The sequence below is a fragment of the Bufo bufo genome, chromosome 4 (assembly GCF_905171765.1).
Source record: "Bufo bufo chromosome 4, aBufBuf1.1, whole genome shotgun sequence".
Classification (NCBI taxonomy): Eukaryota; Metazoa; Chordata; class Amphibia; order Anura; family Bufonidae; genus Bufo; species Bufo bufo.
In genome coordinates this window covers 494,245,093-494,263,823 of record NC_053392.1, presented here as the reverse complement: position 1 = coordinate 494,263,823, position 18,731 = coordinate 494,245,093, and the positions used below count along the sequence as shown (strand labels likewise).

Genomic DNA, 18,731 nt, shown 5'->3' with positions numbered 1-18,731 from the left:
AACTAACAAGAATAGGACATGTTTTATTTTTTTACGGAGCCGTGGAATGGACATACGGACATCTTTTGCGGCCCCATTGAAATGAGTCCAGATCTGATCTGCAACAATTATAGCTGCGGACCAAAAATCAAGTCGTGTGCATGGGGCCTAAAGTGGATCTGTCAGTTTTCCTGACCGGTCTGTTTTAGTGAGTACTTTTATTCCCAATGAAATAATACTTATTGAGCGTCCGTTCTTATTATTCTGTGCTATGTCGTGCCTTTGTTATTCCTTCAAGAAGGGGTGTGTCCTTACACAATTGGGCACTGTCAGCTCTGATTGGACAATGTCAGAGTGTGCAGTGACACCCCCCCAGTTGATAACTCCCAGTTTTTAAATTGTTCATAAATATTTCTGAGTAATAACAGAGTAACAACACAATGCAAAATGATAGGATACGATTTTCCAGTATTATTGTCTTATGGGAAATACAAATTTTTACAAAAAGAGACCTGTCGGATGTTATTTAATACGGAGAATAGCCAATGTCACAGTTAGGCCCCTTTCACACGAGCGAGTATTCCGCGCGGATGCGATGCGGGAGGTGAACGCATTGCACCCGCACTGAATACTGACCCATTCATTTCTATGGGGCTGTGCACACGAGCGGTGATTTTCACGCATCACTTTTGCGTTGCGTGGAAATCGCAGCATGCTCCTCTTTGTGCGTTTTTCACGTAACGCAGGCCCCATAGAAATGAATGGGGTTGCGTGAAAATCGCAAGCATCCGCAAGCAAGTGCAGATGCGGTGCGATTTTCACGCACGGTTGCTAGGAGACGATCGGGATGGAGACCCGAACCTTATTATTTTCCCTTATAACATGGTTATAAGGGAAAATAATAGCATTCAGAATACAGAATGCTAAGTAAAACAGGGCTGGAGGGGGTTAAAAAAAATAAAAAATCATTTAACTCACCTTAATCCACTTGCTCGCGATGCCCGGCATTTCCGTCTGACTCTTTTACTGTATAGGACCTGTGGAGAGCATTAACTATAGTTTAAGGACCTGGGATGACGTCACTCCGGTCATCACATGGTACGTCACATGATCTTTTACCATGGTGATTCACCATGGTAAAAGATCATTTGACGTACCATGTGATGACCGGAGTGACGTCATCCCAGGTCCTTAAACTATAGTTAATGCTCTCCACAGGTCCTATACAGTAAAAGAGTCAGACGGAAATGCCGGGCATCGCGAGCAAGTGGATTAAGGTGAGTTAAATGATTTTTTATTTTTTTTAACCCCCTCCAGCCCTGTTTTACTTAGCATTCTGTATTCAGAATGCTATTATTTTCCCTTATAACCATGTTATAAGGGAAAATAATACTATTTACAGAACACCGATCCCAAGCCCGAACTTCTGTGAAGAAGTTCGGGTTTGGGTACCAAACACGCGCGATTTTTCTCACGCGAGTGCAAAACGCATTACAATGTTTTGCACTCGCGCGGAAAAATCGCGGGTGTTCCCGCAACGCACCCGCACATTTTTCCGCAACGCCCGTGTGAAAGAGGCCTTAGGGTAGGCCAGATGACACGGCTGGCCACGACCACTCGTTGGCAGACAATGGTGGCAGACAATGATCACATAATTTTGCAGTAAAATCATGCAATGTGTGGACCTGGTTTGGGCATGTGCAGCCAGCTGCACCTCCTGGACATACCTTTAGACCAAGTCCTACTTTTTGGAAAAAAGCAGCAGTCCCATGTCCACTGAAAATCAGAGGTCTTCACAAGAGGAATTTATGGGTCCAAAAAAAAGTTTATCTGTCAAGCAAGAAAAAATTGAGATGAATGTTTTGTAGGGTAATACCTAGAATATTATATTTTCTCCATTGCTGACTTTCTAAACTTTGTAGTACTTTTTTTTTTTTACTTTTACACTATGATGAAAGTGGGATACCTTTACATATGACATCACCGATTATTTGTACTGAGATTCTGATCCTGGAAAGTATTTTTTGTTCAAAAGTGGATGAAATGAGAAACTATGAAAGGTATGCTTTGATGTTGAAATATGACTGATAGAGTGGTAGGTTGATGGAAAGGGTATTTAGTAAAGGTGGCAGAAATTAAGATGGAAGAGTAATTCAAGCTTAGCTTCAAAGGAAAGAATGTAAACGTGATATGGAAATCTCATTCACACAGTGATTTGTCCATGTGCCATTTATCGGTTCTATCTATTTGTATCTTGACAGTCATAATATGGAAAATACATAAAACTGTCTTTAGTGGTAAATGTTGCTGTGCTTTCAAAATGGGCTCTAATTTCTGTCATTATTCAAGCTTGTTGAACTACTAGCTATTAGATGTACTTAGTTTACAGAGACGTTAGCCGAGGCGCCTGTGAAGAGATCTACCGTATACTTATGTACTCCACACCGCTCCATGCGTTGATTTGCTGTGAAGCTATGTTCTTAAACTTCTATACAGCAGTGGTCTCCTAACTTTTGTAGGTCTCAAGCCACTGTCCAATACAGCAAATGATGTTGAAATGTGCTGAGTATTAAAAGGGAACCAGCCTAATAATGATATGACTGAATTCAATGGGTTTTACCCTATTACTAACTGCTTGGTTCCAGTAAGGCTATAACTGCTCCGGGGCAACTAGTGCACAATAGCATCTGCAGTTACCAACAGGTGGGGAGTCAAATGTAGGTTGCCCAAGAGCCATTGGTTGGTTGACATGTTTTTTGCCATTTTTAAGTCCTTAGCAAAGGATATCATGGTAAAGAATGGTCACAAGCAAGTAGATGTTTGGTATATAGGGCATATTATGATTGCTGATGCAGTATTAGGCCTATTGCACACGACCGTATGGCTTTTTCAGTGTTTTGCGGTCCGTTTTTCACGGATCCGTTGTTCCTTTTTCTGTTTTCGTTGTGTTTCCGTTTTTCCGTTCCGTTTTTCCGTATGGCATGTACAGTATACAGTATATACATAGATAAAATTGGGCTGGGCATAACATTTTCAATAGATGGTTCAGCAAAAAACGAAACGGAAGACATACGGATGCATTTCCGTATGTGTTCCTTTTTTTTGCGGACCCATTGACTTGAATGGAGCCACGGAACGTGATTTGCGGGCAATAATAGGACATGTTCTAGAACGGAAAAACGGAAATACGGAAACGGAATGCATACGGACTACATTCCGTTTTTTTTGCGGACCCATTGAAATGAATGGTTCCGTATACAGAACGCAAAAAACGGCCAGTAAACGGGAAAAAAAAACGGCCATGTGCAGGGGGCCTTAATGGTATATATTTTAGTGGAACCATATCTGGTTTGTGGGTTCAAGATTATTTTACATCAAATTGTTCTTGTTAGAAGTAGAATGTCCTATCTCAGCAAAATAGTTTAGTTTTTCTTTTCAGTTCATTGAGGAGTGATGGGATATCCGCCAAATAAATGGGTTTGTCTTTTATGAGAAAATTGAATTTCCTATAGACAAGAGGTCAACATTGATGTGAATGTGGTCTTCAGCTATGGTTCATGAACATGCCTTTCTCTGAAATACAGAATATCATATTGCTAAATTTTTTGACTTCCCGTTTCATTTTTACTTTGTTTTTCCAGGGTAGTAAGTCTTGTTTGTATTATATTTCAGGACATTCAAGCAGAAATTGATGCCCATAATGACATTTTCAAGAGCATTGATGGGAACAGGCAAAAGATGGTGAAAGCTTTGGGAACATCAGAGGAAGCAGCATTGCTTCAGCATAGACTTGATGATATGAATCAACGCTGGCATGATTTAAAGTCCAAGTCATCAAATATCCGGTAAAAAATAATGTTTTCCTCATAAAATTAAGAATTGGAGAGTACAGAAAGATTGATTTAGTCTTATTTATACAATGAATCTGAAATCCAGTATGGAACGGATAATAGCATTGATTGTTAGACCAAAGAAAGCCATAATTTATGTCAAAGTATATCATACAATAATATAAATTTGTGGTCATCACATTTTAAGGCTACATTCACACGTCAGTATTTTTCTATAATCCGATTTTCTGTCCGTTTTTTGCGGATCCGTTGTTCCTGAAAATGTTTCCGTATGTCATCCGTTTTTTGCGGATCCGCAAAAAACGGAAACATGTATAAATTTCAATAAGCAAATAAAGTTGTTTGGATTTCTTGAAAAAAATAAATAAAATTTAAATGTAATTTCCAGGAACGGATTCCGTATAAAACGGATGACATACGGAATGACATCCGTATGTCTTCAGTTTTTTGCGGATCCATTGACTTTGTATTGTACCAGGATCCGATTTTTCAGGAAAAGAATAGGACATGTTTTATATTTAAACGGACATGCGGAACGGAACAACGGAAACGGACAGCACACATTGTGCTGTCCGTTTTTTTCCAGGACCCATTGAAAATGACTGGGTCCAGATCTGTTCCAGAAAAAACGGAACAGATCAGGAAAGAAAAAACGGACGTGTGAATGGACCCTAATCAACTGCTGGGTCTGACCAAAATGACTAACTGCGGTTTAGGGCAGGAGTTGACTCACATCAGTATGCAAGGTAGTCAAGTGTCTGTTGATGCCAGATCTCCTAGACTAGTCTTTCTCAACCTTTTCACTCCAAGTACTCCCCTTTGACAACAAAGTATCCCCAAGAAAGTGAACAGTGGTAAATGTAAGAGATTTCTCTCTCACAGGGAGTCTGCAATGACAGACTTCTCATCAAAAAGGGGGTTTTCAAGCTCAAACAGTGCTTTATTTGTCACACAGCACATCACACTTTCAAGTTTGGCGTCACTTGGCTCAATGAAGACACAGCTTCAACTCACAACGTGTTACATCAACAGGCACTCACCATACAGAGGTCCCCCTAACTCACCTCTAGGCCAGTGTTCACACTGCGGTATGCGGTCAGACAGCTTCCTATCTGTGACCAATGCAACCCATTGCGATCTCAGTCTACCAGTCCTACAGACGGTGGCCACGCAATACCTTGGGGGATATGGTCCAGCAGTCCTCCCGACACTGACCGTGAGGCACCTCTTTTCTTCAGGCGTCGTTGGGCCCCCCAAAACTCAGGCTTCCTCAGCCTTGTGGCCCCCAGCCCTCCTGGCTGGGACCATACAGAGTCTCTGCAGGCTTCCTTTTCCATCCCCCCCCCCCCCCACACACTCTGAGGATTGCTCTATCCCTAAGTGATTATCGCACCTGGCCTCACCTCAGGCCAGGTGATCATGGCGAAACCACAGCAAATGCTAACATACATCTCTAATAGGTTTCCTGCACCATTCAAGGAGACACATATCTTCCCCCTTCATATATCAGGCCTGCCACTGCCTCGCAATACCTATTACGTCCATTGATATCTCCTCTGGCATAGATGTTTTCTTTCCTCATCTTTTCCATTGAGGCCAGACCAGCATGATGACATTTTTCAGCCATGTCTCATCCCTGCAGAAGTTGTCACACAGACATCTTAGAATCTTACTTTTCCATCATCCTTCCCACCTTCTGAACATCCCATCCTGCCACCCCAATGTGCCCACTGTGCCCCCCAATACTATACTGCAGAAAAATATGAACTGTGAAAGAGTCCCACCACACAAAAACAAAAGTTTTAGATTTTAGAAAAACAGACTTTTCAAAAATGAAATTAGTCATAAATGAGTCCTTATCAGACTGGAACGGATTACATGGAGTCCAGGAGAAATGGGACTACTTAAAAGGTGCATTATTGAAGGCAACAGAAAATTGCATTAGACTCGTCAGTAAAAGCAAAAAAAGGAGGAGACCAATGTGGTACTCAGCAGAAGTGGCCCAAATCATTAAAAATAAAAAGCTAGCATTTTGTAATTATAAAAAAACCCAGAGCAATGAAGATAAGGAAATCTACAAGATTAGGCAGAGAGAGGCCAAGCAAGTTATAAGAACTTCTAAAGCGCAGGCAGAAGAAAAACTAGCTCAGTCTATGAAAAAAGGGGATAAGACAGATATATAAATGAAAAAAGGAAATTAAAACAAGGAATAACTAAATTAAAAACAAAGGACGGAAGGTATGTAGAAGAGAATAAAGGGCTAGCCGACTGCCTTAATGAATACTTCTGTTCAGTTTTTACAAAAGAAAAAGGAGAAGGACCTCCACTAGAAAGAATGACTATTAAATCGTTTGATGCATGTATCTTTACAGAGGAAGATGTTCTAAGTTTGCTGTCTAAGGTGAAGACGGATAAGTCACAGGGGCCTGATGAGATACACCCAAAATTATTAAAAGAGCTTAGTGGTGAGCTGGCAAAACCGTTAACAGATTTATTTAACCAATCATTAGTAACAGGAGTCGTCCCGGAAGATTGGAAATTGGCAAATGTCGTGCCCATTCACAAGAAAGGTAGTAGGGAGGAATCGAGCAACTATAGACCAGTGAGTCTGACATCAATAGTAGGCAAATTAATGGAAACCCTATTAAAGGATAGGATTGTGGAACATCTAAAATCCCATGGATTGCAAGATGAAAAACAACATGGGTTTACTTCAGGGAGATCATGTCAAACAAATCTTATAGATTTTTTTGACTGGGTGAATAAAATAATAGACGGTGGAGGTGCAGTAGACATCGCATATCTAGATTTTAGTAAGGCTTTTGACACTGTCCCACATAGTAGACTTATCAATAAACTGCAGTCATTGAGCATGGACTCCCATATTGTTGAGTGGATTAGGCAGTGGCTGAGTGACAGACAACAGAGGGTTGTAGTCAATGGAGAACATTCAAAACAAGGTAATGTTACCAGTGGGGTTCCACAGGGATCTGTACTGGGACCGATTTTGTTTAATATCTTCATAAGTGATATTGCAAAAGGCCTCGCTGGTAAGGTTTGTCTTTTTGCTGATGACACAAAGATATGTAACAGGGTTGATGTTCCTGGAGGGAAACGCCAAATGGAAAAGGATTTAGGAAAACTAGAAGAATGGTCAGAACTCTGGAAACTGAAATTTAATGTGGATAAGTGCAAGATAATGCACCTGGGGCGTAAAAACCCAAGGGCAGAATATAGAATATTTGACACAGTCCTGACCTCAGTATCTGAGGAAAGGGATTTAGGAGTAATTATTTCAGAAGACTTAAAGGTGGGAAGACAATGTAATAGAGCAGCACGAAATGCCAGCAGAATGCTTGGATGTATAGGGAGAGGTATAAGCAGTAGAAAGAGTGAAGTGCTTATGCCGCTGTACAGAACACTGGTGAGACCTCACTTGGAGTATTTTGCGCAGTACTGGAGGCCATATCTCCAGAAGGATATAGATACTCTAGAGAGAGTTCAGAGAAGAGCTACTAAACTAGTACATGGATTGCAGGATAAAACTTACCAGGAAAGGTTAAAGGACCTTAATATGTATAGCTTGGAAGAAAGAAGAGACAGAGGGGATATGATAGAAACTTTTAAATACATAAAGGGAATCAACTCGGTAAAGGAAGAGAGCATATTTAAAAGAAGAAAAACTACCACAAGAGGACACAGTTTTAAATTAGAGGGGCAAAGGTTTAAAAGTAATATAAGGAAGTATTACTTTACTGAGAGAGTAGTGGATGCATGGAATAGCCTTCCTGCAGAAGTGGTAGCTGCAAATACAGTGAAGGGGTTTAAGCATGCATGGGATAGGCATAAGGCCATCCTTCATATAAGATAGGGCCGGGGGCTATCCATAGTATTCAGTATATTGGGCAGACTAGATGGGCCAAATGGTTCTTATCTGCCGACACATTCTATGTTTCTATATAGCCCCCCTGAAAATAGTAGTACCACACAGATAGTGCCTCCTTTAATAATTATTGCCACACAGTGCCCTCAATTATAATTATGCCCAGCATGCCCAGCAGATAGTGCTCCTGCCAGTAATAATGTTGTTAAAGGGAGTCTGTCACCTCCACATGGCCATATACAGCACTTACATGGCTCTGTAGCACACCTATACAGGATTGTAACGGTACCTTTGTTCTTTTCTTTAGACTTACACCAGCAGGAAAAAGTTTAATTCATATGCAAATGAGCACTCGCAAGTGCCCAGGGGCGGCGTCCAGTGTGTAGGTGCCCGGGCTGCTCTGCCTTCTTTTCACTTTACTCCTCCCCAGCCTCTGCCTTTGCCCGCCCTCCAAGTCCGGGCCTATTGATGAGGCAAGAGACTTGGAGGGCGGGCAAAGGAAGAGGCTGGGGAGGAGTAAAGTGAAAAGAAGGCAGAGCAGCCTGGGCACTTACACACTGAACACCGCCCCTGGGCACTTGCGAGTGCTCATTTCCATATGAATTAAACTTCGTTTTTCCTGCTGGTGCAAGTCTAAAGAAAAGAACAAAGGTACCGTTACAATCCTGTATAGGTGTGCTACAGAGCCATGTAAGCACTGTATATGGCCATATGGAGGTGACAGACTCCCTTTAACGTAAATGATACTATGTCATGGTTGTAATTTGCAAGAACAGGATCGGTTGTGACAGTACAGCGAAATTTCTAATTTTCTGAATAAATTTGGAAAATGTGCTCCGCATATTAATTGCATTTCTTGTAGGGTGAAGCAATTCAAAACTAGTGGCTGTTTATGTCAGGGGAAAAGTCTAGGCCCCCAAAGATTCGGAAGACACAGTGAACAGGATTCGAACTGTGTACTAGCATAGTCCTAGAAAGTCGATCAGGCTGACTTGTATGGAACAAGAAGTACCACAAACCATGGTGCAGCGTATCTTCTGAAAATTTCTGCGTTGTAAGTGTACTTTCACACTTGCGTTGTTGGATTCCGGCAGGCAGTTACGTCGCCGAAACTGCCTGCCGGATCCGGAAATCCGTATGCAGACGGATAGCATTTGTATCCGGATGCGGATCTGGCTGACAAATGCATTGAAACACTGGATCCGTCTCTCCGGTGTCATCTGGAAAAACTGATCCGGTATTTATTTATTTCACATTTTTAAAGGTCTGCGCATGCGCAGATCGGGAGACCGGATCTGTTTTTCTGGAACACTTGGTATCGGATCCGGCATTCATACACTTCAATGTAAATTAATGCCGGATCCGGCATTCCGGCAAGTGTTCCAGAATTTTGGCCGGAGAATATTTTCTCCAGCCAAGTACCGTAAGAATGACTGAACTGAAGACATCCTGATGCATACTGAACAGAATGCTTTCCATTCAGAATGCATTATGATAAAACTGAAGCGTTTTTTTTCCGGTATTGAGCCCCTGTGACGGAACTCAATACCGGAAGATTTTAACGCAAGCGTGAAAGTACCCTAAGCCATACAGACTACAAATTTTTCAATAGCTGAAACTGAATGACAAACTGAAACACCAGGACATTTACACTGACTTGCAGGGACGATTGGAAGAGGACGAATTCGCTGATAAGCTGGTGTTCAGAGATGAGGGTACCTTTCACCTAATTGGAAAGGACAGTTGCCACAATGTTAGAATCTGGGGCTCAAAAAACCCACATACCATTATCGAGTACATGAGGAACTCTCCCAAATTGTAAACATAATATGTGCAATGAGCAGACACAAAGTCTACGTCCCTTCTATTTTGCCGAGGATATTGTCACTGGCCACTCCTACCTGAAAATGTTAAGCAAATGGCTTATGCCTCAGAGTAAGATCTGCCAAATGTAGTCATTAACAGGATGGTGCTCCCCATCATTTCCAGTTAGATGTTTGATAATACCTGAATTAAACTCTACTTCAAAGTCGGATCGGCTGTGCTGGAATAAATGATTCACCAATGGCCACCACGATCACCAGATCTAACACCCTGTAATTTCTTTCTATGGGGCTATGTCAAGAATTCTGCGTATCTGCCCTATCAGCCATAGGATCTGGACAACCTGAGACGACGCATCACTGAAAAAGTGGAGTTCATATCTGAGGATATACTGTCACATGTCTGGTCAGACCTGATCTACCACCTAGACATCTGCTGTATCATCAGTGCAGCTCACATCGAACATTTGTAGTGTAGAGATAAAACTTGGATAGATAGTGTATATTTTGGTTTCCGTTTGTGAGATCTGTTCAGGGATCTCACAAGCGGTCCAAAACAGATCAGTTTTGCCCTTAATGCATTCTGAATGAATAAGGATCTGCTCAGAATGCATCAGTTTGGCTCTGTTCCGCCTCCATTCCGCTCTGGAGGTGGACACCAAAACGCTGCTTGCAGCGTTTTGGTGTCCATCTGATGAAACTGAGCCAATATGGCAAAGTAGAAAACGGATCCGTCTCCCATTGACTTTCAATGGTGTTCAAGACGGATCCGTTTTGGCTATGTTAAAGATAATACAAACGGATCCGTTCTGAACGGATGCATGCGGTTGTATTTGAACGGATGCGTTTGTGCAGATCCATGACAGATCCGCACCAAACGCGAGTGTGAAAGTAGCCCTAATAAATTTGTGTTATGTTCTCTCAGTTATTAATAAAGAGGCTATAATTTTGCACCACTCTTTTTGACTTACTCTGTAGTTCCCCCTACAGTGCCCCAGTGGTAGTAGAGCCCACCATAATGCCCCCTGTAGTATTATTGACCCCATCAGTAATAATTCCCATCTTTATAGTGCCCCAGTAATACTGATGCTCCTTATAGTGCCCCAGTAGTTATAGAGGCCACCATAATGCCCCTGTAGTGGCCCCCACAGTGTGTCCCAGTAGTAATTATGCTCACCATAGTGCCCCCAGTAGTAATAAAGCCTCCACAGTATGCCCCAGAAGTAATAATGCCTATAGTGTCCTCAGTAGTAATAAATCCCCATAATATGTCTGTAGAGAAAAAAGAATGCCCCTTTATAGTACCGCCAGTAGTAATAAAGCCTCCATAATGTGTTCCTATTCTGCCACAGATGTACGTTAGAGATTATCCCCTGATTGGTTGTGAGTGATAGCCCCTGTACAAGCAATGGTAGATAGCTGAACTCACTAATATCTCCAGATATAGGCACCAGTTGCATGTGATGATCCAGTGAGGAGAATACAATGGTGAAGCTTTGATCATTTATTGATTTGCCTTGAAAACAAATGCAGGGAAATGAGGGTATGCTGGGAGGATATTAGAGGTCAAAAAGAATAGCTCTCACCAGGTTGAAGGTCTGCCACAAAGAGGAAGTACGAAGGACCTTACAGAGGATGTGATGTCACAAAAGAGGGAGGAGAGCAATGCAATGGAAATTTACATAACACACTATAAATGGTATTATAAGAATAACCACAGGGTGGCAGCGTTACACAACATAGTAAATGATAATATAATGCAAACACAATTGTAGAATACAAGAATAAAGGCTGGAACAGCACAGTTCCAGTAGAAAGAATGTCTGCTTACTTTGCCCCCAGTAGTACCAATGTGCTTATAGTGCCCACCCAGTTATAATAATGACCTCCCCTATAGTGGCCCAACAGCATGCTTCCGCTAGGTGCCAAATGAATATAACAAATGCAAATACTAACCTGCGATGCTGTGCAGGACATAGGTGTCTTGCTACTTGCAGCCCGGCTCAGGCGGTCGCAATGATGATTTCATAACACCATCTGCACTGTCCTCTGGCCCGTAGCCTATGAAAATGAGCGACGGGGCAGGGAGACATCTCCCCACCTCAGCATTCAACCATATTGCAGTCCTGAGGACGGCGATAAAGTTAAATTTTGAGAAACTCTAGCAACCAGCAGTGATGCATTGCTGGATGCTATGGCAGTCCCGCGTATCCCCTGACCTTGCGGTGTGTACCACGTTCCGCAGGTTGAGAACCACTGTCCTAGACCATCTGCATATTGTTAGTGATTATATGCCACCTTTCTTGATGAAAGAGACAACTATTAAATCACAGTTATCAATTCATATACATCATGTCTAGGACTTAATCTCCTGCCATATCTCCCAGTAGTTTACTAGGAATGTATTTTTTGCATCCAAACCTTCTATATATAACGAAGGGTGTTCAATAAGTTATTTACCCCAGCATTTTCTGTCAGTGATAGAGAGCTGAGCTTGTCTGTGCAGGTTGAGACATGTCTGGACATGTAACACACACAGTAGAATTTCAGTATGATGAAAGCACTGGAAGTGACAGGATGGCAAGTGCAGTACAGTGCGGGTCTACAAAGAAAGTGAGGGATTTGGAGCTTTGTTCCGTGATTAAATTCCTTGCAAAGGAAGAAAAGAAGCCCAAAGAAATCCATAAAAGGATGATTTCTGTATATAGTGATGATGCACCTTCCTACTACAGAGTAAAATTTGGGGTCAAGCAGTTTAAATGGGGTAGGGAATCAATTGAAGATGTCCCTCTGTTTAGGCCGACCTGTCGAAGCACCATGATTCTGAGTCCATGTAATGGAAGCATAAGGGGTCACCAACTCCAAAGGAAATTTGTGTGCAGCAGTCAGCTGGAAGATCATGGCAACAGTTTTTTGGGATACAGAAGATGTTTTGTTACTAGAATTCATACAACACAACAATTACTAGAGACACGTATGCTTCAACAATGAAGGCAATCAAAGAGAAATGTTCTGGGAAGTTGTCGGCAAGTGTGTTGCTGGTTCACAAGAATGCGCCCGCTCACAGAGTCTCGCAAATCACAAGCTGCTATCAGGGATTGCGGCTTCATGGAGCTTGATCATCCACCCTACAATCCAGACCTAGCTCCAATTGATTACTTTCTTTTTCTGAACCTAAAGAGATATTTGCAACGATTTTCTGATGATAATGCAGTCAAAGAGGTGGTAACAGGGTTCCTGCTGCAGCAACAATTCTCCTTTTATTCTGAGGGCATCTGATCACTGGAAGCGAAGTGGAATAAGTGTATTGAAGTCAAGGGGGATTACATTGAAAAGTAGTTCAATTTCCTCCGAAAATTTTGTTTTCATTTTTAGGTAGATTACTTATTGGACAACCCTCGTAGCTCTTCCAAGGTTGGACTTTGGTCGCTCTTCCAGTTATTTATTATCAATGTCCTGGTAGCAATGAGTACTCTGTTAACTAAACACATCTTGGCAGAATACGGTTCAAACCTAAGTCTAGCAGAACAAGCTCTGGCATAGGGGAGATACTAGTCTGGCACAAGCTCAAGATTAATACATAGATGTCTTCCCAGTAACGTATCAACTTTGGACAACGCCACCATATATGTAGTTGGGAGCCTGGCAACCCACAATTCTGCCAACATTGATCACTATTATTTGAATCACTTCTATTCATCTTATGTGGCGTTAAATACCATCTCAACTGTATTTTGCACATTTGTTTTATATGATTTACGAAGCGAGAAAGATTGGTGGACCATTGCATAGGCTGCTGTAATTCTAACATGGAGAATCACTGTTTTCTTTCCATTTCCACTTTCCATCAAAGTTATATGTACCCGAAATGGTGCCATTTAGAAATACAACACAGCTGAAAAGAAGCCTTCATACGGCTACGTTGACTGATTAATAAAAATGTTATAGCTGTTAGAATGCAATGATAGAGGCGCGAGCATAGAATAGAAAACCCGAGGACACTAGGCTGGTCCTGAAGGTTGTTAATGAACCTCTGCCCTAGTTTAGATCACCAGTGATACGGTCATTAACCTTTCAGCTACCCTTGGTCCAAAAGGAACCCGAGAGCACCAGCAATTTTACCGTTTAACCCCTGAACTACTTCATACCATGAATCATTTATCTATTCTCCTCTGTAAACTACTAAGGCCAAACTATGTTAACCTCAAAATAACCTTTAGCCACAGGATTATAGCCTTTTAACCCCTAAACCACCTCCAAACACCAACAATAAATATTACCTTTGAAAGAGCATCTGTTAGCATGATCAATTCTATTAAACCGGGCATACTGCGTGGTGGGGTTGATCATACTGAATAAAACAATATATTTCTTTTCTGTATAGGTTTGATAGTTACCAAGATATATTAATTTTAATATTTATGTAAATTACCAATTTGGAGCACCAGGGGGCTGGCCATAGCACTAGGAACACTGCTAGTGCAATGCCCCTGTGCTCTCTGTACTCCTCCTCCTCCTCCTCTTTGATTGACAGGGCTAGACATCTGATCTAGCCTTGTGTTCCCATGCCAGCGCCGTGACTTGGTGTTTGCGTAGTGAATCAGATGCAGCTTCCTGAGCTACGAAGCAGCAGAAGATCCTGGCTCATTGACTCGGTGCCTCTACAGTGGAACTGATAAACTCTGAAAGCTCGGCAACTATTAACCCTACAGAGAAAATAAATATATTGTTTTACTCAGCAACCCTACCAGGCATTATGCCTGGTTTAGTAGGGTTGATCATGCTGACAGATCCACTTTAAGCTTTTCTCATCTCCTAGGAAACAACATTTTTAACTTGTAAACTTAGTAGTTACAGAGGTGTAGTGACCTTGAGAAACTATTGAAAATATGCATATGTGCTCTATCCTGCTCGACTCCCCTTAGTACATTCCTGGAAGGCTCTGAATGTATACGAAGACGGCAGATTTTTGAAGTTTTACAGACAGTTCTGACTGTGACTAATATTGTAATATTTGTCATGCATTGAAATGCAAAATCAAAGATTCATGAATATTTGTGTTCAGCACCTCTATGATGCCTGTAACATCTAACGCCAGCAGAACCTTTACCCAGTTGGTATTTGCTTTAAAAATAGATATCGCCTTTTACATTACCTTTCTAGTCAAGAGTCTCCAGAGTCAGAATTTATAACAGCTTGGGGATGAATGGTTAAATAAACTGCTTCTTGCATAATACACTTGAAAATGCTTGGCTTCAAGTAGTAGGGCTGCAATGATTAATCAACGTTATCGATAATATTCGATAACGGGATTCGTTGTCAACGAATCCCGTTATCGAATAATCGGCCGATTCGTGATGTGGTCTTTTAACTTACCATGTTTTAATGGAGAAATATAGTTTCTTTAAAATTAAAATTCTTTAACGAGGTTATCCAGGATTTTACAGGTGATGGCGCATCCTCAGGATAGACCATCAATATCTGATCAACAAGGGTATCACACCCTTCTCCCCCACTGATCAGCTGTTTTGCAGTAGCTTTGATGCTAGAAGATGACCACAGAAATACAAAACTCAGCCCATTATGTAGTGGACGGAGATGAGGCAAGGCTGATTCCATTGCACTAAACAGCTCCATCCACTACAAAATGGTTGAAGCTGTGTAGTTCAGGCACAATATCTGACGCTAAGGGCTGTTTCACACGAGCGGATGCCGTGCGTGGCATCCGCTCCGTGAAAGAGTGCCAAGACCCGATGCAGACTGCAGAGGCACGGAGCAGTAACATGACTGATAATGCTCCGTGCCTCTCTGTGATCTCTTTACTACGAAATCACAGTGAGATAAAGTTGTCACTGTGATTTCGTAGTAAAGAGATCACAGAGAGGCACGGAGCATTATCAATCATGTTAATGCTCCGGGTCTCTGCTGTCTGCATCGGGTCTTGGCACTCTTTCACGGAGCGGATGCCACGCACGGCATCCGCTCGTGTGAAACAGCCCTAAGGCTACTTTCACACTAGCATTGTTTAAATCCGGCGTTCAATTCCGACACCGGAACTGCCAGCCGGATCCGGAAAAACGTGTGAAAACAGATTACATTTGAATCCTGATCAGGATTTTGATCACAATGAAAAAATGCATTGGAAAAAACGGATCCGCCATTTATGGACTTTAACTTTTTTTTCACATTTTTCGGGTTTAACATGCAAAAACCGGATCCGGTTTAACTGAACACACAGCGCCGGATCCGCTCAAAGTGTTCAGGATTTTTGGCCGGAGGTAAAAATACAACATGCTACGTTTTTCTGAAAAGCCTGATCAGTCAAAAAGACTGAACTGAAGACATCCTGATGCATCCTGAACGGATTACTCTCCATTCAGAATGCATTAGGATAAAACTGATCAGTTCTTTTCCGGATTTGAGCCCCTAGGACGGAACTCAGCGCCTGAAAAGAAAAACGCTAGTGTGAAAGTACCCTAAAGCAGATGATTGGTGGGAGTTCATTTTCTCAGACCCTCACTGATCACACATTGATGGTCTATCCTGAGTATACGCTATCACTTGTAAAATCCTGGACAACCCCTTTAAAATAGATCTATCCAAAATTGTCATCAGTATCTGATCTTTGGGGGTCCATCTCCTGGCACCCTCTCTGATATGCTGAAACTAGCACAACTCTGTATACTGTGTAGCAGCCACGAAGAGTACTTCTCCCAAATGCTGTAGAGTGTACAAAGCTGTGCTAGTTCTGGTGCATTATCTAAGAAATTTGGTTCTAAGAGGGGATTAAAGAGAAATGTGACTTCATCTTGTTCCTGCTCTAAATATGTAAAGAATTGTTATAACATCTCACCCACGCACTGTTTCAAGTTCCTCCGCTGCGAGTTAGGTTCGCTTATATGTCCAAGGACAGATTCTGGGAATCTCCCAAAACTAGTACAAACGTTCTTGCCTTATTCAGGGTCATTCAGCACAACTGCGTACATTCTTATATGTGACTGATTAAAACCTATTCTTTTTGCTTACTGTACGTACACATACAAGGATGTTCCGGTAGTATGTATATGAGCACCAATGTTTATCTTTGATTGGTTTAAACGCTGTTGTTAGGCAAACTTTTCTACTGCCTATATAAGGCCAAGCGATAGCATAATAAAGTTAGAGTATTTCTCAGTGATACCTGTGTGTGTGTCATGTTATTGCCGACTGAGAAATATCTCTCCTGACGTCAGGTTCAGAAAGGTCCAAATCCTTTCAATCTGCCTGAATTAAAACTTTTTGGAAAGCAGTTTACCAATTTTGTAATCCCAACTAAAGAGATTTTTTTTTTCTTCGGTTTGCCTTTCAGACTATTAAATCTGCATTACACTGCACGGTTCTGCACACTTTTTGACCCTTTTCATTTGCTCTATTGCAGAACACACTTGGAAGCAAGTGCTGATAAATGGAATTATTTGCTAAAATCCTTGGAAGAACTCATTTGTTGGTTAGATGTCAGAGATGAGGAGGTGAAGAAACAAATGCCTGTGGGAGGAGATGTCCCCACAGTACAACAGCAGTATGATTTTTGTAAGGTAAGTGAAAGAAATGCCTTGATGCATTATAAATCAATCCATGAGGCACAGGTACTTCTGGGCTTTAATGACGTCTTTGTTATCCAAAGCAACCAATCATAGTTAACCTTTAATTTTGCCAGAACAGATTAAGAAATGAAAGCTGCACTTTCATTGGCTTCTATGGGCAGTAAGTCCATTTTTGTTAGACAGTTTTGATAAATTGGGCCAAATATGTCTGATGAGCTTTGCCCACTAGAGTATTTCTGATGTGGTACTACTGCTGGTTCATGTGAATATTCCACAATTTAGTCAAAAGCATATTGATTAGTTCAACTAATGAAGCAATCCTAATGAGGCCTTGTTATAAAAAATTAAGTAATGCACATTCTCTGGTTGACTCTCAATCCAATCCTTATAAATTCACAAAAAAGACATTCCCCAACATCTCGTGGATTACTAATGACTGAGTTTAGAGACACAGTTTATGTATTTTGGTGCACAAATGCTGTGGTATAATACTGATTACAAGATTACAGTGTTATAGTCTTATTGAAGAAATTATACTCCTCAACATTGAAATCTCAACACCAAGATGGAAAAGTAATGTAATTATGGAAATCACAGGATCAGTAGACATGTTAATGATATACAAAAATGGAAACAAAATATTCAAAGCATCTTGATTTATCCAGTATGGAGTATGAACACCATGCACAAAAATATGCACATTTACACACCTTGGCATGCTACCAATGGTTTCTGAGGAATGTTCTGCCACAGTAAATGCACTTGGGCCTGCCAATCATCAAGATCCACTGCTGATAGCTCCCTTTGCAATTGCCAACTAATGACGTCCCAGATGTGTTCGATAGGAAACATGTCTCGAGATGTTGCAGGCCATGATAGCTCGTTTAGGCCACGCAGGAAGCTCGCGGTAGCACGAGCAACATGCGACCTGGCGTCGTTCTGTTGAAAAATGGCTCGTAAGATACTTTGGAAAAGCGGCCGTACCACTGTTTCCACAACCGAATCAAAGTTCTGCAGAGTGTACCTGAAATGAAGACTCCAGGGGTCCGACTACCGTACATTATGCCACTCCATAATCCCGGGAGTAGGACTGGTGTGATGTTCCCTTGTGAAGGCCTCTTCCTGCAGCTGCCCACGTGGTCTCCAGACCAATCTCCGGCTATCATTGTGTCTGAGACAAAAGAGGCGCTTATCACTGAAGATCTCCATTTCAGCATCCATTGCCATCTTGCTCTGCACTATGATGGCCTTTGACAGCAGTGGTGTGAGGTCAATGGAACACACGTAGCTGGACATCTAACTCTTAGGCCAATGTTGTGCAAACAACTTCTGATGGTTTGTGTAGACACTGTTTGCCACTTTAGGCTTGGTATGTGACATTCAGTTTCACTTGCAGTACAGAATGGATCACTATGTACCATTCTTTTAATCAGATGATGCGTCCGTGCAGAGGTTCTTCTCTGTGCACCTCTTGCTGTCATTCCAGTGCGTTGTTGTTCTCCCAACCACCAGGACACGCAGTGTTGATCAGTGCTGACTTCTTGGCCTAGGTGCGTAACGATCTGTGAAAGTAATAAACCGACGTCTCTCAGTGGTGATAGATGGCCTGTCT

The 18,731-nt window shown here is 41.8% G+C and overlaps 1 protein-coding gene across 6 annotated transcripts in view; it reads left to right on the top strand.

Moving 5' to 3' along the window:
- Nucleotides 1-18,731, top strand: part of UTRN (utrophin) — a 683,920-nt gene that overhangs the window by 411,735 nt on the left and 253,454 nt on the right. For all 6 annotated transcript variants that reach the window (XM_040429574.1, XM_040429571.1, XM_040429568.1 and 3 more), the window contains 2 exons: nt 3,652-3,824; nt 16,954-17,110. In XM_040429574.1, coding sequence (XP_040285508.1) covers nt 3,652-3,824; nt 16,954-17,110 — 330 coding nt within the window. The remainder of the gene's footprint in view (nt 1-3,651; nt 3,825-16,953; nt 17,111-18,731) is intronic.